Source organism: Melozone crissalis, unplaced genomic scaffold (assembly GCF_028551555.1).
Source record: "Melozone crissalis strain CALT ecotype California unplaced genomic scaffold, PUWL_Pcris_2 ptg000006l_1, whole genome shotgun sequence".
Taxonomy (NCBI): domain Eukaryota; kingdom Metazoa; phylum Chordata; class Aves; order Passeriformes; family Passerellidae; genus Melozone; species Melozone crissalis.
In genome coordinates, this window is record NW_026535784.1 from 36916271 (window position 1) to 36942834 (window position 26564).

Below are 26564 nucleotides of genomic sequence, written 5' to 3' on the forward strand. Positions count from 1 at the left end.
AGATCTAAAGGAAAAAAAATCTAATTGTACAACTTAATTAAATGTTTTAAGAGCTGCTTTTAAAAACACAGAAAACAAATAAACCTTTCAAAGAATACTGTATCTGTGACAAAAACCAGTAAGACAAGGAGTATTCACTGTTCTAGCTGAATTCCTATGCTTAGGCACAACGGAGTGCCTGATTAACTACTTTCTTTAAAGTGCTGTCCATAGTATTCAGAGAAGTAAGGTCTTCTGGTCAATCTCCCATTAAAAAGCATGGAAATAATAATGATGTAAAATTATTTAATGCATTTAAATCAAGGAAAAGACATGATTCTTTTCATCACCAGAAAGCAGGAACCAAGTCCATAGGCTTAAAGAAGTGTTTGCATATGAGAGATACTGTAGAGAAATACTTATTTTTCCTAACAAATGTATGTAAGAAAAAGCCATCTAGAAGGATCAGCATCCACATTTCTTGTTCTTCAGCTCCTGGTGAAAACATCGCATAGGAAGAAATCAGCTGTGAATTTATAGTATTTCTGAGCATTGAAATGTTTTCAAAACATTACACATAACACATTTCAGAAGATGAAAATAGAAAAATCTTACAGGACAGTTTTACTATCCTTCTTAAATTACTGACCTGGTACCACTGCTTAGAAAGTTTCTTGTTCTGTACCTTAAGATACTTGGATCTGTTAAGAATGTACAGCAGCACTCTACTGTGGGAAGCAATCACCTGAGGATTGAAAGACCATCTTTTTCTATTATTTTACCTGCAGATCTGGAAATTCATGAGCTTTCAGTGTCCTCTACCAAAATAATCCCATTTTTTCTCTGTTTAGTACACCTATTTAATACCTCTAGTGAGAAAGCATGAAAGGCAGCTGGTTAATAGACTGTTCTGTAGTGAGTGAGAGCCATGGTTGGTATGTTTATAGTAGCAAAACTAATACATAGTTTTTAACTACTCACTATTTAAATAAAAGAAATGAAGGGAAATCAGACAGTAAGACAACTCTTTTTTAATGACAGTTAAAACTAAAAAATAAACAAGTAATTAAAAAAGAAACTACACAATCTGAAGCACATGAGCATAATCCTTATAATCCTAAATATTTCCACAAAAGGTTTTATTCTTTTTCCCCAGTAGCTTTCCAATTTACTCACAGAGCTCCATTATCACATCATTAAAGGAAGCCAAAACCACAAACAGATAATCTAATTAATCAAATTAATTTGGCTACATCCAAAGAGAGAAAATTTCTACTTCTATTTATGAACATAAACAGCATTAAGGAATGACAATGAATCCACTTCTACTATCATTAGGAGGAATGACATTGTTTATTTCTTCTTGTCTCTGCTCTGTTTCCGAGGAAATTAAATTACAATTCTTAGTATCACTATTTATTAGATACATAGATTTGTTAGCACTTATGAAACAGTGGGTGAGATCTGCACTGAGCTGCTTATGAAGACAAAACCAGCACTTACAATTCAAAGATCAGGGGTTAAAATAACTCCAAGCTCTCTCTGAGCTTTGAGCTGTACCTTTCCGACTCAAGCTTTCTGAACAAACAAAAAGACAGGCAACCGTTTATCCACTACCCATGGAAATACATAAAGGATTTTAGCAAAATCTCCTTATATGCAACAGAACAGACTTTGTATCAAAAGATGTTTTAGAAGACTGAATATTTAGTGGCAGTATTCAGCTTTTACTTGTTTTCAAAGAGATAAAAAGGTTTAAAATCTGTTGACTATTCTACTGGACATCCTTAGGAGAGCGAGCTTCATTACCTCACGCTACAGCAAGAGCAGTCTATATTTCATTCAGTCCCCAGGAAGGGCCCTGAGCATCAGTCATAACACAAAAATAAGAATGTTATCTGCTGGCAAAGAATATTCTTTAGGAGGTGACTATCACATAAGTGTCCTGTTTAGGATGTATTCTCTTTCAGATTTTAGGAGAAATTAGCGATGTTTTTTCTTTAAATTCTGGCATAGTATAGATAGCACAAAAGTGGGTGAGCGTGAAGTACTAGAAGGAATATATTAAAATGCTTTGGAGAAACAGGGACAGTATGAGGCCCATTTCTGATGGATCATCAGGTAAATTTGGGCTCCAGATCATAGTGGCTGTGTGAATGTCTTTCAGGTAGTGTTTTACAGATTTCTAACTCTCAGTTCAGCACTGGCTCAGAGGCTTGGGAAGCTTCAGTTTTTAAGGCTCCTGCAGTTCCCAAATGGTGCAAAACCAGTGGAAAGATAAATTTCTCAAAGGGCATTGGAAGCTATTTCTAGTTGGTAAAAACATTCTGTATTGGCACAAAACAAAGGAACAGCCCCAACACTACTATGCTAATTCTGAGAATTTAAATGCCTTCACTAAACGGATTCACGGCCTTTGTCCAGCTTCGAGAGAGGCCCAACTTCATGCTCTCAGTGACTATGCTCATGTTGTTATTTAAAAAGGCAAAGGAAGATACATTAAAAAACCCAAAGAGAATACATATAAACTCACAATATTTATATTAACATATTTTAAGATAACCTCTGATACCATCATGTATCTACCAGACAACTGTGGGATGCACAGCAAGCTACTCACCTTGTTACTAGTTCTTCTTCTGGTTTCTCATGCTCTAAAAGGTGTTGAAAGTAATTCTGCAGGGCTTGAGCAGTTAAAGTTTTCTTTAAGTATGGATAGTAGAGGGGATGCCGTGCTATCACACCTGTTAGGCATTAAGTGGCATTAGATGAAATAGGAAATGCTAAAACCAATTTGTATTTATCCTTTCAAAACCAATTTGAGGTCCTCCGCTTAACTGAAACTGTACATATGGATCCCCTTTAATGAGCTCCTGAATAAAAAACACAACAGTATGACAGCTCTCCCTCTGTCAGTAGAGATGTAGTGTGGAGCATGACACCAAAGAATGCTAAGTTACCACTAAGTGATCAATGGATTTTTTTCTGCTGCAAACAGTCCCTGCCACTGAAAAGACACCTAAAGAACAACATCACAACAAACAACCCACAGGCAATTCTCTTCCCTTAAATGGTTTGCAAGACTTAGATATTTAAGTAATCACAATTAACCACAACAAGGAATGATCAGTGACCAAAGGTTTGGTCCTTGCCCCACCTCTTGCACGGGATTCTGACGTTAAGTATGACAAATCGCAATTACATTTTTACTTCTGTAAACATGCTTTATAAGCTTCAGCTAATTTTATGCTGAAGCTGAGGTTCCAGAGCAGGATCAGGAAAACAGCTTTGTATCACTGGGACCTTTCTAGCTGGACTTAAATTAGAGGTTAAGTTTGTTGTTGTTAGTGTTGTTCCTTAGAAAAGCTGCAGTGCCCTTGTATCTGAAGCAGTCTATTACATATACATCATTCATGACTTGGCAATGCTACACTGCAACAGTGATCAATCATGGAGAAAGAAAAAGAAAAAATAGGAAAAAGAAAAAAAATCAACATTGCTTCATTCTTCAACTCAAAAAAACTAGTTTCACAAACAAGGACAAGAAAACTATATTCCTGAATACAAATGAACAAAATTCATCAGTTTTAGCATGACAGCTAATAGCAAATCAAATCCCAAACGCACCTTTAATTCATACTGAGCTTTGAACACCACACGCTCTCATCTTCCAACAAGTGAGAGAGCCAATTGTTGCATGCAGAAGTAAGGAATAGAAGGAATTATTAAACAATGCAAGAAGCAGCACAATCAATGCAAAGAGACTGCACACTGAAATATACCATTTGCATTAGCAATATAATAAAAACATTCTTGTATGCATGAGAACAACTTTAGTGTTTCCTACTAATGTCAATGTTTTAGCCATAGACATGTTACAAAATTAATATATGAAAATATTATACATGATCAGACAACCAAGAAATTATATGATCTAACATCCATACATGAAGGACTAGCAAGTGATGTGTAAAAGAAACTTTAAAAAGACATTTCTTAACTTCTGGGAGCTCAACTTTCCAACCCAAAACAAAAACCATTCTTTTTAGTATGACATGCTAGTATTTTTTCTTAGTACCTCAGATTACAACAGCTGCTAATCAGAACACTACAGATATTTCATCAGTAAATCCATATTCAATACACATTCTCATTTGTTTCAGAACAATTATAAAAAAGGTCAGGTGATGTTTAAACAAATTAAGACTAGCATTTGATATGTAACTCTTATGTGAAAATGTTTCATCACTTCAGAAAGCAAAAGAAAGAAAAATACCTATGTTTGCAGAATTGCCTTTATCTCCACTTCTAGTATAGGCAAGATCTTCTAAGCGGTAAGTGTGTGGACCACTTGGCAGATCTGTACAACAAAAAAATTAATTCATTTTAATGGTGCTACAAATAATTGCACATTTTGAAAGAGTAACTGTCAGTTTAGGTGCATGTTTTTTGCACTGTTTGCAGTACTCTGAAAACATTTCCAGTCCTTCTTCTCACAGGAGCACCTAGAGAAAAAAAGGCAAGACTGAGGGGCCAACATTAGGAAGTTGATCCCTCCTGCTCCATCCCCCAAATCCCTTTTACTTTTTTACAGCCAAATGTATCCCCTTTTCCATGACCCTTCAATATGACTTCCATCTCGGCCTTAACAATGTACGACCTCTGAAAGAGGGATAGCAGCTGCTTGTCTTTTCTTGGCTAGCCAGTAGCTTTTGTCCCCTTAAGACACAGATCCCTGCCTCCAGTGCAGGCGGAAAACACCTGCAGTTGCTCCTGTCCTGACTGAACAGACATTACAGAATTATCTGCTAATACCTGTAGAAAAGAGTAACAAATTCCTTTTCAAGACAATGCATCTCTCATTTGCATTTGCAATATACAGCTTCTTATCCACCTGTATAGAAGAAACCTAAGATTTCTTTTTCAAGTTACTACTTTTGTAAATACCTTTATAAGAAAATGTATGCTTTCTAGGAAGCCAGTCTCAATTGTCAATGTCTGAGTATTGGATGTGTAAAGAACATGGAGGTTGTTGCACTTCACTGAATGAAATTGATACGAAATGAATTATCCATCTATGCATCAAAAAGCAAACCCAGTCCTGTCCAAATCCAGCATTTAATATTGTGGGATTCTCACAGTATATACCCGAGGTTTGATGATTGTTACACAGCACAGACCTCCTGCAATTGTTGATTATGTGTAGTAGGCTGTCACCATCTACCTCCTGTTCTCTAAAGTGAGAGATGAAGCACCCACTTTGCTAATGAGTTTGAGCTATTCATTGTTCACAGCATAACACTGCAACTTGAAGCATGGGCTATATGCAAGCTTTAGGCAGCAAGAATCGAGTAATTTTCAGTCAGTTCTGCTTCTGATCCAACTTTCCTACGGCCGTATGAACTCTCCTTGGCTTTTCAACCTCACCATCAAATAACAGACTGACCTCCACTCCTGACTCACAGTAAACTTCTCATCCCTCAGCCCTTCTCTCCTCTGTCCCCTTCCTGTCTTTTTTTCCATCCTTCTGGACACAAGTAGCAGTTCTCCCCCTCTCTCTGCTCCTTAGACACCCATAGGGGGAATATGCAGGGCAGGGAAGTAACAGCCTTCCTGCTTTGTGGCAGCTTTGGTGCAACTGCTGCTGATGGCAGCCAGAAGCAGCAAGTCACAAACGTCCTGAATTTAAAGGAATTGATACAAGGTCTTGTAAATCAATTATGCTGGACTAACTTCATGTTGCAAGGCACAATGCAATGTGAAAATACATCAGTCTGTCCCTTTTGTACTATATTGCTTCTGCTGAGAATACCAACCTATTTGGGTTGATTTTTTTTTTCCTTTTTAAATTTTGATTTAATTTTAGGCAGTAAGAGACCCAGTATTAAAGATCTTATGCTCCAAATGCTGGCCTGAGGGATCACTTAGAGCTTAGTGCACCTACCATGCAGGCACGAGTAGGTATGTACTCTGTGAACTGCATCAGGTGATCAGGTAAACCCAGCCCTAGCCTAATCATCCTAACCTTCAACTGCTTCCTGCCTACAGGAAATTGCTGACAAAGACTGAACCAGGTGAGCCAGGCTGACCTGGGTAAGAGAGAAACTATGTCCAAGTCCTACTGGCTGCAGTTTTCACTGATCCTGTCTGTGGCAGTGGCAGCTGCCAAATCCATTTGGGTATGGGGTAGGAGATATATTGGATAACAAAAATGGCTCAGTAGGGCATGACACATAATTTGTACAGTGTATCTGTGTTGGGTTGAAGGAGATCAGTCAACACCCACAGGAGGAGCTCTGCTGGCACATGTGAGTGGCAACAACAAGGAAAACATAATGAAGAACTGGGGGCTCACCACAGCAACCTCTTCTACTGGCACACTTGCATCAGAAAATCTTCCCACAATCTGCCCAACAACTTATCACCACTGAACTGCTTTAATTAAGACCTAGAGTTTTATAATATATATTGGGTCTCTGTGAAAGGTGAGCTGAAAGAGTGATTACAGTCCAGTCTGGCACATCAGCTCCTCAGTGGTAAAACTCACAGTAACATGAAATTTGAAGAAGTTAAAGCATACAGTGAGAAAGAGGAACACAGCACGCTTGTTTTGAGCTTAAAGCTCACAATCTTTTCCACATTCACTCACAAGCAGAAATGTACCATGAAATGTGGCAGAAAATATTTAAGGGTGTATTTATTTAATTGGGGAATATTTTTTGTGATTAAACATCTCCACTGAGAGTGGATCTGAAAATTCACCTAAAGCCCATTGCTCATTTTGGACAAGACTACCACACTTCCTACACTAGAGAAATCACATTAATTTTAATAATTTCATTCAATATACCATTCAAGACAAAATGTGGTGCTTTATCACAGGCTGAAATTTGACAATATCTAAATTGCATAAGTTACAGAAATCTTTTCTCCATCAGACATCAGATGTTTTACACAGTCAGTCTCTGACAATCTCCCTTTAAACAAAACCAGTTTAAGTCAGTGTTTCTGGTATTCTCATTTATTATTACCCTAATTGATTTATCTTTCATGATCTGTTTATCAGGAAATTGTTTTCATTTAATAAACATCTTAAACAAATCTACAAAAGAATTCCCTTCAAAGCTAGGGAAAATGGTAAATACAAATTCCACCCTCTTAGAAGCACATCTAGCACATATTTTAAATCCATTTTCACATATTTCTCTTATCTATTCAACGACAACTAACAGTCCCTCACCCTCGAGATAACCATGAAACTAAGAAAAATACTTTCCTCTCTAAATGCTTACAGAAAATGCTTTAGCAGAGGCTATTCCTTTTACAGTCTAACCCATTTGTCTTTCTCATCCATGCTGTCCTACATTAAGCCACAAAAGTAGGTAAGTATTTAGTCACATGCAGAAAACATTTATATTTACAACCAAGGGCAAAAGTTTAGAGATGCTTCTCAGGGGAAACAACCAGAGAAATTCTGCTGTCTCTCAAAAGTGGAATTTTGCCTGAAAAAAGGCCTGAAGAATTCAGTAGCTAACTGCTGGTGTCAGGCACCTCTGAAAGTTTTCTCAAGTTATAAGAAGGCAGTAGGGAATCCAACAGCTTTTTGTTTCTCCCATATTTAGCACTGCAGTCACCCTGGAAAAAAACCCAAACCCAGGACTTTTGCTAACTCTTTCATTAAGCCAAACAATTACTTCCTATTCCTTAACTTGCCCAGTCTGATGGTGCAAATACCACTCTGCCCTCCTGAGAACTCCCAGCGAGCTGAGAGATGCTGCTAAGACATTAGATTTCCAATAGATATAAGAGCTGAAACCTACTTAAGATTGTTGAAACCTACATTAAATTGTTTCCACACAGCACAAATCATTCTATTGAAGAGACCTTTGAATAGATGGGGAAAATAAACACATGCATGGCAATCAGGCATCCACTATCAGTGGCTTTCAAATGGCAATAAACACAAAGTCATGTACATATTTCAAAATTTCTCTATGTGATACAAACATTCCTTACTCATATTAATTGTTACACTGTTCTACTGCTAGCTTTGAGAAAACACTGCTCACCTTTATCCGGAATCCAGAGTAAACCTTAACATATAAATGCCTTAATAGCATTAATTTTTTAAGTACACACAGACTTTAATACCTGAATTACTCTTTCACCATCAGTATTATTTTCAGAAAATTTTCCAACTTGCAATTTTTAGGCAGAGTCATCTGATTGAGATTTTCAAATACCTAGCCACAGCTTTGAACTAATTCTCCCAGTTCTCTGGTAAGCAAAAATAAGATAATGAAGACTGTTTGGACCAAAAGGAAATGATGGAGCATGCTATACTTTAAAAATACTGTAAATAGTTCAGCCATTAGCAATAACAAAAATTTTCAGATGTCCAGCGCTTTCAATAATTGCTTGTATGAGCAACTCTGATTTAACATTTCCTTTTCATTGCAGACATCCTGATCTGCTCTGTTCAGCTCACTGGTTAGCCCTTCTCAAGGTTTTTTCCCTTCTCAGAGAATTTGGTTAGACAAGTCTAGCAGCAGCACAGCAACTACACAATCACACCGGATTATTACCCAGTATAGTTTCTTTTAAAGTCACCAGTTCCAGGCTGATCCCATTCTTGTTGATTTTGTGAAAGCTGCCATATGGAACAGGAGCGAATTTTAATTATCTAAGTCCTTTGAGTCCATAAATCATTCTGTTCATTTGTCCTCTATTCTGAACGCTATTTTGATGTAAGATAAACCCAACTATTCACAGGACTCACAAAAGCTAACATTACAGCACACTTTGAAATCACATTTCAATTTCAAGCCAGCTTTACATGATCTTCGGTTGTGTTTAAGGCTTAGAGGTTTTTAATAAAAATGTACTTCCATACTTCTTATAGTCTCAAATACTACACGACACTTCCAAGAAAACAGTTTACATTTGCAACAGCCATAAAAATGTATCACATAAGGAGGCAAAATGTATTTCAGAGACAAAATCCAACACCATTTACAAGGATGAAGATAGCAGATGATAAATTCACAAGTACAAAGATGAACATACCTTTCAATTCACTGCTAATCTTAGGTGGATCAAATGAAACCACCTCATCTGATGTAAACGTGAGATCCTCCTCAAATATCTCAACATGCTGCCCATTTAAAAATAGGTTGATCTGTACAAAGAACACATATTTTCAAATAGTCAAATCAGAAATCCATTACAATGTGAATAAATAAAGCACATTCCTAATTAAGTACTGATCTAGTAGATTTCCAGTAATAGCTTTACATATAAGGCTCTGTTGCTCCCTTTTAAAAGGTCACAATACAATAATAATTCTTTATAAACCTAAAAGAAATCTTTGTTTAGGGAAAAAATGGTATAAAAAACCCCAAAGGAATTCTTTGTCCAGCTTGGTATTTTTTAAAGGAAGACAAATCTCTTTCCATCTCACTCTATATACAGCAACATTGCATGTCACAACTCTTGACAGCTGAATCCCAAAACTTGAACATTTCCATCTTTTCCATGATGCAACCCTCTTCTTAATATTGCTGCCTGTATTATAAACAAACTTCTCACTGCATTCTGTGTTTATCTTCAAATATATTTTGTGAAAGCTGCTAAAAAAATACATCAATACAGGAATTTTGGGCTTGGTTGTTGCTCAGTAGCAACACTTAGTAGACTCTAAGTCAAGGACTTTCCAGTTTCCCATGCTCTGCCAGCAAGCAGGTGCACAGAGAGCTGGGAGGGAGCACAGCCAGGACAGCTGACCTGAACTGGCCAGAGGATATTCCACACCAAAGGGCATCATGCCCTTTACATAAATGGGGAGAGTGGGGAGTTGGCTGGGAGCTACCGATCGCTGCTGGGGGATAGGCTGGACATTGGTCAGTGGGTGGAGGGACACTCTGCAGGTGTGTCCCTTTCTTGGGTTTTATTCCCCTCTTACTTTTTTGTCACATCCCTTTTTTAATAATACCAACAACTACTACTTTGTTTTAATTATTAAACTGTTCCTATCCCAACTTGTGTAGCTTAATTTTTACCATTTTTCCAATTCTTCTCCCTATTACACTAGGGAGGGGGGAGGTGAGAGAGTGGCTGAGTGGCACTTAATTGCCAGCTGGAAATAAACCCCGACAGACCTTTTTCACGCTCAGCACGGGGGTTAATGGGTTGAGATAACAATAGATCTGAGTAGACTATATTAGAACAAATTTCTTACAAGCATTTGTTGCATTAGTTTAATAGCCACTGGCCACAATGACTTATTCGCTCACCAAGTTGATGTGTTTGTTCCTGAAGTTCAATTATGTACCTACCGCCTTACTTGCAGTATGTGTTCTCTGTTACAATGTTTATCACCCATGGAAACTGGGCTGAGGTTATCAAGCTGTACTTTGTAACACTGGCTAATGATATGATATAATTGCTGGTTGTGAAACTAATCTGGTATTTGCACTCAGCATTGCTGTCATCCCTGTACTTGGGAGTCATCTATCAACAACCATTGATAATTACACCTTTTACCTTTTCTCTTTGGAAACTCAGACCATGGAGGGGACACACTTCCCTTCCTCTTCCCCTTATCCTCCAGCCTAATTACAATAGATCTTGAGAATTTTAAATATACTGGGATGTTCAAAGTAGCATGTTCCTATCATTATGTCTCCACAGAATCAATTAGATTGGGAAAGATCTCTGAGATCATCGAGTCCAACCTATGATCCAACACCACCATGTCAACTTGACCTAAGTGCCACGTTAAGTCTTTCCTAAACATCTCCAGGTATGGTGACTCCACCTCCTCTCAGGCAGCTGTAGTGTGTGATAAGGTCTGCCCTGAACCTCCTATTCCCCAGGCTAAACAACCACCGCTCCCTCAGCTGCTCCTTGTGAGACTTGTGCTCCAGATCCTTCACTAGCTTTGCCAGCTTCTTTCGATGTGCTCCTGCACCTCAAAGTCCCTCCTACATTGAGGGGCCCAGAACTGGACACATGACTCAAGATGTGGCCTCACCAGTGCTGAGTACAGGGGGACAGTCACTGCTCTGCTCCTGCTGGCCACACTATTGCTGACACAGGCCAGGATGGCATTGGCCTTCCTGGCCACCTGGGCACACTGTTGGCTCATGTCTTGTGAATGTGTTCCAGGTCTTGTTTAAAGTTTAAGCAGATATTTAAGACCATTTCTCACAGATCAGCTCTGCAGAGAAGGACTTGGGGGTGATGGCTGACGGAAAACTCAACCCATCAGTGTACGTTCACAGCCCAGAAAGTCAACCCAATACTGAGCTGCATCAAAAGGAGTGTGGCCAGTCAGCTGCAGGAGGTGATTCTCCCCCTCTATTCTGTTCTTGTGACACCCCACCTGGAGGATTGTGTACAGTGCTGGTGTCCCCAAAATACAAAGGACATGGATCTGCTGGAGCAAGTCCAGAGGAGACCATGAAGTTCATAAAAGGACTGGAGCAGCTTCCCTACAAAGACAGACTGAGGGAGCCTGGAGAAGAGAAGGTTGTGTGGAGACCTCACAGCAGCTCACCAGGATCTGAAGGGGCCTACATGGAAGCTGGAGAGCAGCTCTTTGTCAAGAACAGTAGTGACAGGACAAAGGTAATGTGTACAAATTGAAAAAGGGGAAATTTAGTTTAGATATTAGGAGGAAATTTTTCACAGTGAGGGTGGTGAAACATTGGAACAATCTGCCCAGGGAAGTTAAGGATGTTCCATCCCTGAGGTATTCAAAGCCAGGTTGGTTAAGGCCTTGAACAACCTGGTATCCCTGCCCATGGCAGTGAAGGTTGGGACTAGATGATCTGAAAAAAAGCATGTCTTCAAGGAAAATGCTGTATACCACCCAGATAAGAGCACCACAATACAGGGAAGAATCCAGTTCTTGAAAGAAGAAGAATTAGCCATGCTAGTGATGATTTATTGTGACCTAACTAATGTGCAATTAGTCAGGTCAGATCCAGATGAAGCCCAATTCCCGTGACCCACAGGAGAGCAATTTGTGTGCAGCACATCATCACTGTATCCCAAGTGACTGGCAGCAATGACCTGAGAGAGACAGAGGCACGAGCCATGGATCAAGTGGCTCAACACCTCCAACAACATGGGGAAAAAAAATGTCTTGCTCCCTGATGTATATATGAAGCAGTATCTCAGCTTTTAACAGTAATCATCCTTTTGATCAAGAGGAAGGATGTAGAAAGTACACACACAGCAGGCTACCCTTCAGATTTACCTGTGGGACCACAGATAGGACATGAAGAAGTGGGATGGAAGTGAATAATGGCATTCATTACATCTGTATTGGAGGACTCCCAGTATGAAAGATTCAGACACAGTCAGGTTAAACTTCCAGAACAAAACAATATAAATTAACTTAGCTGCAGCAGTTATTAGTGCTCAGTTGACAGAAAATGCAAAATAACTCTACTCAGCACTCTTTCTTAAGATTGTCCTTAAAGAATAACTAATAACAACTTGCCTTCAGTAGCTTTGCTGCAATTTCTCCCTATGTAAAAGTTTTAGGTTACCTTCAAAGCACACATGGAAAACAACTACTATTTCAACTGGTGAACTGAAATCACTGGTGATCTATGATAAAATCAGTACAATTGCATAAAAGCAGTGGAAACAACAAACAAGACATTGAATCCAAACTGACATCCAGAAAGCTGTTACCTAACACAAAAGAAAAGAACCCACTGTGGCAATGTTAACATAACTCATAATCTGCTTATGGAATTTTTTTTAGTTTTAGGTCAAATGCTGATCTAAACAAACTAGACTCTTTGTAACTGAACTTCTAATTTAGAAAATCAGTTAATTCATACCATACTCACTCTGTAATCTCTTATTGAGCAATATTTTTTAAAATACAGCTAGAATTTTGAATCAAGGACTTGAATCACACCCCGTTTTTACCCTCAGTATTACTGCAGGACAACAGTGATAGGACACACTGCATTTTGCTGACAGCATAGCATTGCCTCTATCAGATTAGTTACACAGAGCAAGGACTTTGATTTTCTGTATTGAGAAGAGTAAATGAGACAATTTTATTGTTAAATCAGGTTACTGTTTAATCTCATCAGCATTTTACCAAGTCTGGAACACAGCGCTAATTAAGTTAGTTAATACTGAATTTGAACAAGACATTGGTAGACTAAACTTCCATAAAGATAATAATGTCACACTAAACTTGGCAAAGACAAGCCATTTGTATAAGGCAACACATTAAGTGATGATCAAAGTAAGTAATTCAACTTTAGACAACAAGAAAAGTGGGGGTTTCTTTGATGTTATTCCACTGTGAAGAGTTTGTAATTAACTTAGATTTAATAACTAAATTGCATCCTCTGTATAAAGCTGTGAAATGAAAATATTTTCCTTTAATGAAGAATACTACTTAAAGAATAGGGCTGGTTGTGCTAAGCACTGTATGAATGTTAAAGAATGAAAACAAAACAGTCCCTTTCTGATCATGTTGTTTTGTTTGCTCCCCCCTGCCCACTTTTTCACTTGCTGCCCGTGCTCCCAAAGCTTCCCAGAGCCACCCTAAGCAGAAGCCTGCTGACCAACCTGTGACCTGTTAGGTCACAATATCTGTGGCCTAGCAGAGACTAACATTCCAGCCTTGGGCCACTTTCTTGACAGAGGATGGGTGAGAAGGTTTTTACTGAGTATTAGGATGCCTTGGCATGAGAGAGATGCAGTAGGTACAAGCTACTTGAAAAAGAAAGGCATATATCCAGTTTTGTCTGCAGTTTCCAAATGATAAATTCAATACCTAACAGCACTCAGAAGAACAGAGACAATGTTTATAAATGCAAGCACTTTATGGTTTCAGCAAAAGCAATTTCTTCAAGTTTATCTTGAAATCTTTGAACTAGACAGGGGTATCTGCACCACAGAAAAGAAGTAGGCCCTAGATGAACATGTCATCTTACACTGCAATGTCTCACCTAGGCCACCTATACATCTGAACTGTAAATTCTTGGACTGAAAGAAACTATTGCTGAGAACTAAACAGGGGCAGAGAGTCACAGGCTCCCCCATGACAGCACAATAGTAGCACAGGCTTTCATAATTTGACAGGTTTTGTAATACAGGCAAGAATAGAAATTACTACTATTTTTATAGACCTGTTATAAACCTGTCCAATCAGAGGAAATGCAATGATTTTAGTATTTATTTCCAGTAGTATACACAAAATACATCACACTCCAAAAACTCACAAGAAGTATCCAAGTTCACAAGATTAATGTTCCATTCTCTGAACACCCAACTGCTTACTCCTTAAAGAGACTCCATTAACCTCCAAAAAAGCCTACAGTTTTCTTAAGCACTCTTTGCAAATGCAGTAAAAATAATTCAAACCTACAATTCCAGGAACCTGAAAACAGAAGCTCACTTTTGATGTAAGATATTTCAAAATTTGCAGTAATTAAAATGGAAGGTTGGCATGTTCAACTGTTGCAAAACATTCTGTGTGAGTAACATTAGTCTCTCAGGAAATATTTTTTAATCAGTCACCAGACTACTTTGCAGTTTTATTACTGAAAGTCACCAAAAAATGCCAGAATCAGCAGGATTTTTCAAATTACTTCCAGGAAAACAGAACTCAGACTTTAGGCAGTAGGTCTTACCTGAACATTGCCTTTGGGATAATAGAAGAAAAATGGCTTCAAAACTGGAGACCTAGACACACAAAACAACAAGCATAAATGCATTTACCTAGAAATTAATGAAACTTGCAGATCATACACCTTTGGACTATTCATACACCAAACACGTGGGAAATTAAATCCATTCAACCATGTCTAGTAACGGTTTTTCAACAAACTTTGGAAAGCCTGAGGAGTGTAAAAACTCCTTTAATTCTGTTATTAAGAATGTAAGATTTTGTTTCAAAAACTGAAGAAAATTTTACTGAGGGAAAGTAGGCAAAACAGCAAAAATATTTTCTTGACAAAGGATGTTCTTCTTGACATTGAAGTCTACTACACTGTCACTAGCCCCACACTGATACCTAGGCCAGCTACACAGGGCTACTGGAAATACAGGCACAGGTTCTTCTCCCACCTTCATGTGCAGTATTTGCTAAATTACAGGAAAGTTTTAGATGAATAAGCACTGAAAGGTGAGGCTATAAATCACCACACGATTTTAGCCATATCTAGAAAGAAAGTGAATCAAGCCTATTTTTCTAAGCAAGCTCAATATTGCTATGTTCAGCTCAGTCATAAAATGGTTTCATGCTAAAATTTTGTGGGATATTCTCACATTTGACCTTACATTTCTAGGTGAAGTGAACTCATACAAATGTAAATTTGGTGGGCCCATATTCCAAACTACCAACTACAAGAGAAAACTGGTCCAGAAATTTATTAATGTATTAATGTGGTTGAGCTACTGCCTTGCCACAAAGTCACATTTCAAGCTTTCCCTACAGCTCATTAGGCAAAGACATTGCTATGAGCTGATCAGAAACCTAAATAACTCACATTTAATTCAATAAAGAATTTTACTATTTGCATACATATCCTGTTATCAGTTATTAAGCACAGTGACACAGGAAGATTTAGTTGCTTCTGTGGCTGCTGTCCCAAGCTGGGGAAGCTTGTGATGGTGACTGGTAGGAACATTATAATCACACATTACAACAAGTTAATGGTCAGGAGTTCACTTACACTCTGGGGCGCCCTCCAACAATTGCAGTGAGGCCAGGGGCTGGAAAAGGAAATTAAATTCACAAAAGAATGGTTAAAGCCTTCTTCAAAACATCAGAGCTTGCAACTTACCATAGCTTGAATTGATCCATTTTTAATAAATGCAGGGAAATCTCTGCATTTATTACATACATTCCCATAAATTGACAAAACTGAACATTTTATACAAGTTAAAAGGCAAAACACGTAACTGTGAATTTTAACAAAAAAAATTTAAATGTGCAAAGTGTGAACTAAACCTTTAGAATCTTCTTCCGAATACTTTGTATACGAATGCCAGGGAGGTAACACATTTGATAAAAAAGAATTTTGCCTTCATTTTTTTGTCATTCTTGTTTTATTTACTTTCAAAGAAAGCAGAGAAAAAATTCTGATGAACCATGGTTTCTTTTAGTATTTAATGACTTTGCTCGTGTAGATTAACTGTTAAATTTGAATCACTCTCTCTAGCCTTTAAGCTAATTTTGCCTTTTTAAGGTGCTGAGTAGTGCAGATCCCATTCTCTCTCTGTGGTACAGAGGCAATTCAGGAGTTTAAGGCATGAGCCCAGATCTGTGGTAAGTCAGCACTGTATTATCAGATTGCTAGGCTCTGTCATTAAACCCATCTGCCCAGCTCAGTATTTCTGAAAGAAACAGTTCTGCTCTCCTCATCCTGAGTATAGCTTCTCACCCCTCTGTCTGGCATGGACAGCAGGAACATATGATGCATCAGAGCTCCAAACAGGAGGGGAAAGAAACAGTAAAACGCATACATTACATCAGCCTAGGAATTAATTAACAACTATGTTAAGCAGTCCCTTTAAAAGAAATGCTGTGGAAATCTGCCCACATGGTATATTTGGCCAAATTAATTCTGGGCTTCAGACTTTCTGCAGGTGTGAATGCTCTCAGTTAGTGCTCCAAGCAAGCTAAAAGCCAGGTAACTGTGCTGTTGTGATACTAGAGCTAACAGTGATGAGCTCTACTCCACAGCAGGCTGCTTTAGCTCAGATTCAGTGCCTTGTCAATGTGGACACATACTAGTGGCAGCAGAGATTACACAGCCTTGCCATACTCATGCTCATCAGAAGCGACTTCCCCTAAAAAGTCTATAATGTTTTATAGTACACAGAAAAAAAAAACCTTCAAAAGAAACAGCATCACAAATAACCATCTCCTGCTCACTATGTACTGCTAAAAAGAAATGTGGTGGCGGACAGAAAACAATAGAATCCCTTACGTAAGTATTACACGATTTTAAATAATCCAGTGAGGTTTAAGGTCTATATATCTTACCTGTGCAATCATTCAAGCAGAACTGCCACTCAGCAACAAAACCAGATGCAGAGATTTTATTGAATTATGTGCCTAGTTTGTTTATTTAGGTTGCTGGGGAAGGAGGGTGGATATGGTAAGGTCAAGTTGAAAATACGGGTCCATAAAGCTAGTTACATTATCTGTGGATGTCATATGGGTCACTTCCTGCTAGGCAGCTGAACTGCTCATTAAGGATACCAGAGTTTGCTCCAACATCAATTTCAACTTCCTGAAAGCTTTTAAAGAAAGCTCTTCATTTGCTTGCTTTCATACAAGGGATCTTGACTTCTACAACAAACTAGTTCTCAACAAAGACAAGAAAACAGTCCAAGTAAGAGCAACAATTGCTCACACCTCGAGGCTAGGATAACCTTCTTCTGTTGGTCTTTCTGAAGTTCACGAGCACAAGCTACTGTAACAGCATATCTGTCTTTGGAGCTACTACAGCTATCCCTACAACTGTAGAGCAAAGTTATACCTTTGTGCAGAACTATAATAGTGTTGCACCAACATCCCAGGTGCAACATTATTAAGTTCTATGCTATGATTATTGTTTATGTAAATATAAATATGATGGAAGCAATATAAAGTCAAATTTAATTTTTATCTATATGAAATTCCTAGTTAGGTCTCAAGCAGAGAAGACAAAGCAAATCTTCAATTACTGATTGTAAGGCACAACCAGTTTGTTAATTCTGTAAACAGCACACGAGCACTACACCTCACCTCAACCCAGGTCTCAGATTCCTATTACATTCCTCCAGTAAACCAAAAGAAGGCAATGGAAGGTGTAGTACAACCAAGAAATAGTGAACCTTGTCACCGTGTTTAGATCTACCTTCTGCTAATTAAATATGATTGCCTTGGATGTCCCCAAGAAAACTTACAAAAATATCTCTTCATGCTGGAATTTATGCTTATGTTGCACTGCCTGTTTAAATATCTGTACAGATGCTCTCCCTCCTTTCTGGAAGGCTTATCTTTATCTACAATAACACAAACAATTTGTCCTACTTGTAGAGAATATCAATCAGTCTCAACTGCAGTCTCAAATCCCTAAGATTCTCAGCTAAATTGAAGCTCTTGATCTATTTTCCCAGAAACTTCACATGACCACTTTTTGTCATCAGAGCTCCATTCCTTAGTGCCTCAAGGAAGATAAAAGTATTGTCTCCTCTGCTACCACTGAGCCTCTTGAACATGTTGCTTCACTTCAAGCCAATGAACTCACCACCACTCTCTGCCAGCTTCTGTGCCTCAGAATGGCATAAAACTGATGCACTGCAGATTGGAGTGATTACCTCTAGATGGGAGACCTTCCTTTCAATGCATCCATATCCTGTTCATCTGTAGGTACAGTGTTTTTTTGGTGTCAAACTGAGTATCATGACACTTATTTTGACCCAAAAGCCTTTTATTTTCTCACAGTGGCTGGGGACCAAGCCTAAGAACTACAAATTCTCCAGGTGGCTGGGCATTTTAAACCAATGAGTACTGGGAATTACACCACTGGGATTCCACTGTTTTTATTAACTCCCAAATATATTGCACGGTTGGAAAAACTTAAGGCAGTAAGAATGGTAAATGTACTCCTTTCTAGGTGACTAAGCTCTGGTACGGGACTCTTCCTTCAGACATTGTGTTTACAGGTTTAAATCTGCACTGAATCTATTCAATAAATATATTATTAGTTAGAAAGTGCTTTTCTTTCATTAATCTGCACAATTTTTCATACAGTCTTATCCTGTCTTCTCATTTTATGACTCCTTCCTCTAGTCTACTTTATGTCTTACACATTTTCAGCCCAATTATCTTACAAAAACTAAACCATCATCCTCTGTGTATACACGTCCATATACTTAATTATTTGTCAGGTTTTCTTCCTTTGTCCTTAGTTCATGATTGTTTCAGCACACCTGCAGACTCCCACACTTTGGGTCCAATGGGAAATTTGATCAAAATATGAAGGATGGAGAGGCATCTCAAGAATACCAAAGCACACTAACATCCCATGACTGGCACTCCCCTGTGAGCAGAGATGTAGGAACAGATATCCATGTAAATAATACAAGGTGAAGCCAAATCAGGACACAGTCCTTGCTACAAAAGCTTGACAATTTCTGGTTTCCCATGTATGTTTTATCTCTCCAGCTGCCTCTTAATCTTTTTTTATTTTCTCACCCTGTAAAACCCTTCTGTGCATGAACTTGCCAATACAAATTCTTCTAAAAATCCCATATGATGTGCTGGAAAAGAAAACATGATAAATTTCATGAGCAGAGGTAGCAAGCAAACTAAAGAGTACTTGGGAAAACCAGTGTTGCCCTCAGTTGGGGAAATTCAGGGGAATGGATCCATTGATAACCAGCCCCAATAAAAGATGCATAAAATTAGACCAAATAAGCACCTATTTCAATATGCAGAACCACCATCTTCTAATACCTTATAATCTATATCATATATACTACGCCCTGTAAAATGCCCTACAGCAGAAAACACCCTGGTTGGAACTTGTAATCAACCTATGAGATGCAAATTTCCAGCAAAACAAGCCTCATTCCTTCCAACTCTCATTATTCACCACTAGATTTACAAATGGCAGAAAAGTCAGATGTTTTGCCTCCTTAGTATTCCCTCTATCCTATTCCAATCCTACTCGAATGGTCAAACCTAATTTTGGATAATTACTACTTATTCTTTAATCCACTTCTGTCAAAAAAAACCCCTTCTGTAGAACTCCATATATTTTTCCACAGAATAAAACATTATGCAATATACAAAGGATGCTAGACTGCATGAAGCATTTTGTAAAATGTTTTGGAGTAAAAAAGCATGAAAATGCTCCAACTACTTGTAATCTAAAAAGCTTCAAGCACTTTAAGTTCTATTAAACTTAAGGGCTTTTTTTTGAAGTTTCACAGAATTTCAAGATACAGCAATGTCTCTTGCTGAACAGCTTTCAGCTTTTGACCCTTACACTTCCAGGGATTGAATCAGCTCAACCAATAGGTTATTAATGTATTTATCACACATTCTAAGGAATGAAATAGGTTTTTATAAATAAAACCAGACAAAATAGTCCACTTGTCAAGCATTATTTTTTTAAGTGATCACACTGGAGAAATCTGAATTCTCAGGTTTTACACTCAGCAGTTCTTACAATATGGTTGAGCGCCAGTATAAAATGCATACAACGTTTTTTTACAGGGGTCAATTGTACGTTCTTAATTATTCTATCTATGTCCTCTGAAAACAGCAGATAGTTTATCTTCTGCACTATTATTCTCAAAAAAACAGGGACTGCAGTAAACTAGTACAACAAGGACATTTCTAAAAGTATCTTCCAACACACTCAGGACATCAGTCAAAATATTTACATATACTCAAGCACTTTAAAATCTCAAGTTGTATTAACCAGCTGTCATCTTAGTGTCAAACTCCGGTCATTTTAATGTGAAATAAGGGTCAGCACATGATTTCATCTATTAGTAAAACATTTCTTAGCTACTGAACCCCCGTTAAACTATAAACGCCAGATTCCCACAGTAAGGCTCTTCTTGAGCCTCTTCTATACTGCATTTCACTCAGAATAAAGTATTTGAATTAAAGAAGACAACATAAAGACATTGAATCAACAGAAATTATTTAAATTCTAACCATTTGGCTGACTGGACTGTACATAATGAAGAGATTTTCACTGAGTAATACAAACCAGGTCTGTATTTGCTAGCTCTCATGAAGTGAGGGTGAACTTCTATGGACTGAATGTTGTAGAACTGCGCTGAACTCCCATAGCTTACTACAGATTTAAAAATCTGAGTCTAGGATTCTCCACTGCCAAGCATAGGAATCTCACTTAACAGAACACCTGTGAGGACCCCACTATTAGGACAGAACCGTACAGACAGATTGAAAGTTATTATTTTTTCAGGAGACCAACATGCATAAAGCCAACCAAACCTGCTGCTTGCCGATAAAAAAAAAAAAACCTGGCCATTATCAACTTTCAGACTATTGAGGACTAAACAAAGAATAATTTTATAAATTAAAATGTTAAACTCAAGTATTAATTGCAAAAAAATATTGAAAGATGGGATAAGGTGTGTTTGGCCTTTTTTTAATAGTATGTATCCCTTTAAGTTCATCAGAGCAGCATAATCCAAATGAAAACTGATTAAGCATTTGAACTTGTGAACTAAATACCACACTCAACAGAAGTTTACAGTAAATGTCTTCCATTCCAAACAGAAAATAAACAACAAATCACTCTCCAACATGACATGTCTATATACAGTAACTTCAAATTCTTCTCTGGGCTTAAGTGTCTCATCTGCAGTTTTAATAATACTTAAAAACAATTTCTGTGAAAGTATGCCAATGTGTCCTGCTGGGCTTTACAACGGGAATTTAAAAAGAATTAGGAAAAAAAGTGAGGGAATAACTGTGAAAATCTCAGTCATTCATTACTGACTATAGAAGCTTCTTAAAAAATGCAACATCTCAAAATTCCCTCTTGCAGGTCTCACTCCTTGCATATATTCCAGAGCACAAACACACACAGGCTTCAGTCCATTTCAACATATAGACAGCATTCCTTTTTATGCAGAGGATGCAATTTTACAAGAAATTGGGAATTTCACATCGGCACAATGCCTTTAGATGGTTCTACTAGTGTGGAGGGGAGAGGGGAGGAATCACAATTTAAGCACTCTTAAATTGGTCATAAGCTATGCAATGCTCTCCTTTTATGAGACCTGAGTTTTATTATCCCTGACATATACCAATTTCCAAAAATTACATCATATCCAAAAGTCATATGCTGCCAAGTAAGTCAGAAGTTATTAAATACTGACATTAAGACTAAATTTACAAAAAAGCACATCTGATACTCAAGACCTAACATCCAGTTTTAAGTCTCTGAAGTGAAGCATTCTGAAGATCACTCCTCAACAAAATTATTATGATGTGATTGTTAATTACAGGAAGGAAAAGAAGTTATTTTAATTTTACTGTTGTTCCCTGCAAAATCTGAAAAGCCACAACTGAAAACTCCCTCCAAAGTTTATCAAGCAAATAGGTAAAACATTTTTACTCAAGTTATTTAAATTCAGCCTAAGTGAAAAACACCAAAAGTAGGCTTTTAGGACTGATTATTAAAGAAATCCACACCTATTTTACATATAAATTGTAATTTTCACATTAAGATAGTGCCAAAATAAAACTACCAATCAACTCCAGCTGACAACTCCACAAGTAGTGACTAGCAGGCTTAAATCACCTGATGAAACACCAGAAGTGACAGTGCTTCTGGATTTCACTACAAAAGATGCAGCAGGAGCTCTTGTGACTCTCCACACTTATTCTGAACCATCAAATCTCTTTTCTCAATCTCTCTTCTCCTCTGCTCCCCATTCTTAAACTTAAATTTTGATCCCCTTAAATACTGGTGGAGTTGCTCTTCAGCATTTCTTACGGGGAAAGCAGAACCAAGGACTCTTGATTCACATTCTTCTGTGCTTATGCTTTCTTTCACTATCTCAGGAAACCATCTATAAAGCAGACAGAATACTTTCCAATGCTACTAAGATATTAGAAAGCTTAGCTGATCATCTTCACACAGCTTGCTAAAGGTTCTTGGATGAAAGGTGCTACAAAGGAAGATTATTATCTGTACAACCGCCTACACAGCGCTTCAGAGTGAGAAGCACCAAACTGCTACTCTTGGGAAAGAAGAATATAGTTAGAAACAGTACTCCTCAACCACTATAAACACTCCAAGCAGAAGAGAAAATATTTCCTTTTTTTCCAGTACAGATCTAAAAGTGTACTTTGTTTTTTAAAGATCACTCTTAAATGTCCAAAAGTAATGGAACAAAGTGTTTCAGTTCAGGTGACATCACTTTACAAGTCATCAACTTCTCCTTCCTCCCTGGTGTCCATTATAAAAGATTGGCAATTTGTTTCTGCTTTTCCTCTGTTCTACTTTAATTCCAATACTTCATTAAAAGGATATGCAGAAAAAGAAAGAAGGGTTATTTGCAATGACTCTCATAGTCACTATCTCACCTCCTGGAAGTGAACTAACATGGGAGAGTTGGGAGGTGGATGACCAAGCTGGCCACCTTTGAAACACAGGACTTCACTGTTTAAAGGATTTTCATATGGAAAAGCCACTCATGCTTAAAACCTCACTCGGTGTGTATCCCCAGAGCTGCCACCATTTTGGCAGAACAAAGCCACCTGCAGTTACATCACACAGATCCATGCGCAAAGCACAAGGCCACATTTGGCAGACATGCTCTATCCATGTAAGAGACAGCAGCCACAGCTATTTTTATTCAATGTCCAGTGAGAAAAAGTGGTGCAGCACTGTACAGAATGGGACCTCAGGTGCTCACTGCCCAGAGCACTTGCACAGGGCATGCAAGGCTCAAGTTCTGGGCTCTGTCTCTGTGGACAATCTGACCCTCTCATGAGGGTGACCATACTGCCATGGGGCATGCTCTGCCCCTCCCTGAAGCTGTGACACTCCAGAGAATTGTAATAATTTCCAAAAATGTCCTAGTCAAATAGAAGGGAGGGAAGAAGCTCAGGGAAAAGGGGAAGGGAAATGAACACCAGGTGCTGTTACTGGAGAATTCACCTAGGACAACAACAACAATCTCAACAGTCTTAGTTCTGGCTTCTGTTGCCAAGATCACTCACCCATCCCTACAAGTCTTGTCTGTGGACCTGCCCAGTTTAAGACAATTAAGCATCAAGTATTCTTTGTTCTGCTCTTCACAGCAAGGTCTGGAATTCCACACTTCTGTCAGAAATTAAGCGTCGTTAAGCTGATGCAGTTATTAGTACACCACTAATTACTGTTTGGCAGTGCTGCAAAATTCTAAATCTCACTGAAGAAAGAAAATTAAAAACATTCTTCTTAATCACAGCTTTAAACATACTCCACACCAACATAAGTAGCTTACTAAGCATTCAGATCCCAAATCTGACCCTTCTCTGCTTACGTAAGAGTTCATGGGCACAGGTAATACCGAAATTTACCACACAACAGCAACTGAAACAAGTGACTGTATGAAGCAGTTCCAGTATATCTTCCACAAATTAAAAAAAAAGAATGACTATGCACTTGGAAGCATGTCAGTAAACAGCCCTGATAGCCTTTGACAGTAGTAATTTTTGTCATGGAGGCCAAAACCCTTTCTGCAGTCCTGTACCTGGCAAGGAAAAGTGCTATTTATCACCAGATGCCTCGGATGATTCCAGAAATAGCCTCTTTCCCACTGCTGTTCATTAGCAGCAGCTCTAAGAATTGAAACAGATTTTTTTTTCTGAGAAAAACTTCTACAGGATGTTCTAGAAAGCTTAAACTGTTCCTTTTGGAAACAAACTCAGCACCCCAACCATCGTCCACACAGACTGCCTAACCTATTCCACGTAGGAATGCATTTGTTTCATCACTGAAACCCTGATAATAAGAACGGAAAGTTTGCCAGTCACCTCAAGGCACAGATGTTCACATGTTACAGTAACTCAATTTCAATTCTGCGTATTTCACCCAACCCACGCAGGCAGATTTTTCACTTTTTCATTCCAGAAAGATCAGTGGTAAAAGGAAAAAATCAAACCCTTAATAAAACCAACACTTTCAGACTTCAAACAAGGTTTAAATACACAGCAATTGTTTTACAAAAGAAGCACAGATTAAGAATGGACAAGTACAGGTCCACTAGTTCTGGACCTTACAGAAAAGCAATGATTTTAAAATCCACACAGCTTTCTTTAATTCAAAAGGATGTTTTCTAGGGCACTGTCTATGCATGCATAGAATAAATAATAAGAATATACTCTTACTTTCTTGGTCTGCTATGGAGAAATCACTATGAAAAAGGAGAAACTACTTCAGTTATGATTTCCTAACTAGTTACAGAAATGATAGTTTGGTCCAACTGAAAATACTGTCCTTTATTCATAAGGAAAACTCCAAGTCTTTATAAGCAATTTACATCTATGGTAAATGCTGACCTGCTGATCAGCCTTCAGAACTGCAACATTTTAAACTATTATCTTAATGAGTATTTACAGTTAATTCTACATGATCATCTCTTTATTGTAGACACAAAAAAAAAGTAAAAAGGACCACCATGTGCTAACCTTGTCTCTATAAATACAGCTTTAAAGAAAACTCCAACCTGCATTAAACTGTTCTCTGCAAATATTGTAAAGACTATAAACACAGAATGTGACAATGTGCACACTTCCGCACTTTTTTTAACCAACTGCCAAAAAATTTAATTGCAAGGCAACACTTAACTATTCCTCCATTAATCAGTATTTTAGATTTGCTATGGAACTTCAGAGTTTCAGGTGAAGCCCATGGAATTTAATTTTGAAGATCTATGTAAATCCTAGATATAGTCTTTATTAAGATATGCAGAAGCCACTGCAAAATATCTAAACTTTGGTCCTCAAATTAGGCTGTCAAAATTTAAATTCATTTAGAATGGATAATAGAAGTGGGATGAGTAGTCATGATTTATGCACAAAATACATGAAAGAGCTTAGAACTCAGATAGTTATAGTGGTGACACCTAAGGACTTGGGAGTAAAAAAGAAAAAAATTTGCTCAAAATAATCACACAATAGGTCACCTCAGAAAATTTAGAGAAACCAATGACATTTACAAAAAAAAATGTGCCTTTTTTTGGAACAAACATTTGGCAAGTGATAGAAGCACAGATCATTTCACATTACATGACCTTCAAGCAAATACTTAAAAATATACCCTCAAAATTAAGATGGACTTAATCAAATTCTAGTGGTTAGATTTTACCTCACACATCAATTCAAAAAGAAATCTTGCAATATGTCACAAAATCAAATTCTGAGGACAGAATAATTTGAGGTTAGACTTCATACTGCAGGATGAGTCAAGTTGGGTATTTAATACGTAATGGGAATTAAGACGCAGATTGTCAGCACCATCACTGCAGTATTACATTTTTTAAATTATACCTGAATCTTGTTATTACTTACACAAGCAGTTATACATTAAACAGCTGAAAGTACAGTAGCATCAATAAAAATCCTTTGTAGCAACACAAGATAATGAAGTATGAAGAGAACCTTCAGAACTCTCAAACTGCACATCTCTTCCTAAACTGCAGTGTTATAGCTGGACACAGTATATCTTTGCCAGTTGAGTAACACTCAGCAAAGTCTAATAGCATTACTAAGTTGTAGGATCATGGTAAAAAAAGTAAATCACTGTTGCACATCAGTGCAGCCACATGTAGGAAAACAGATGGATAAGGAAAAGGAAAAAAATAGGATGGAACAGTAGCAGCACAGGAAGAATAAAGAATCTAAAAGGAATATAAAGGTGAACTTCAAGAACTTTCATTTTATCATTCTGCTAATGTCTGTTGCAGTTCTACACCAAGCTTATACACTTTTAAAAATTACTATTTCACTATGAACAACATAAGAAAGCCTAATATGACCAAGTTTTTGGGTGCTAGTCATGCTC

At 37.8% G+C, this 26564-nt stretch overlaps 1 protein-coding gene across 1 annotated transcript in view; it reads right to left on the reverse strand.

Annotated features, from left to right (window-relative positions):
* Window positions 1-26564, reverse strand: part of LOC128950474 (uncharacterized) — a 56713-nt gene that overhangs the window by 4341 nt on the left and 25808 nt on the right. Inside the window, exons 14-18 of the mRNA XM_054295354.1 lie at window positions 15696-15735; window positions 14652-14703; window positions 9046-9157; window positions 4256-4339; window positions 2600-2723 (exon numbers count right to left, since the gene is read on the reverse strand). Coding sequence (XP_054151329.1) covers window positions 2600-2723; window positions 4256-4339; window positions 9046-9157; window positions 14652-14703; window positions 15696-15735 — 412 coding nt within the window. The remainder of the gene's footprint in view (window positions 1-2599; window positions 2724-4255; window positions 4340-9045; window positions 9158-14651; window positions 14704-15695; window positions 15736-26564) is intronic.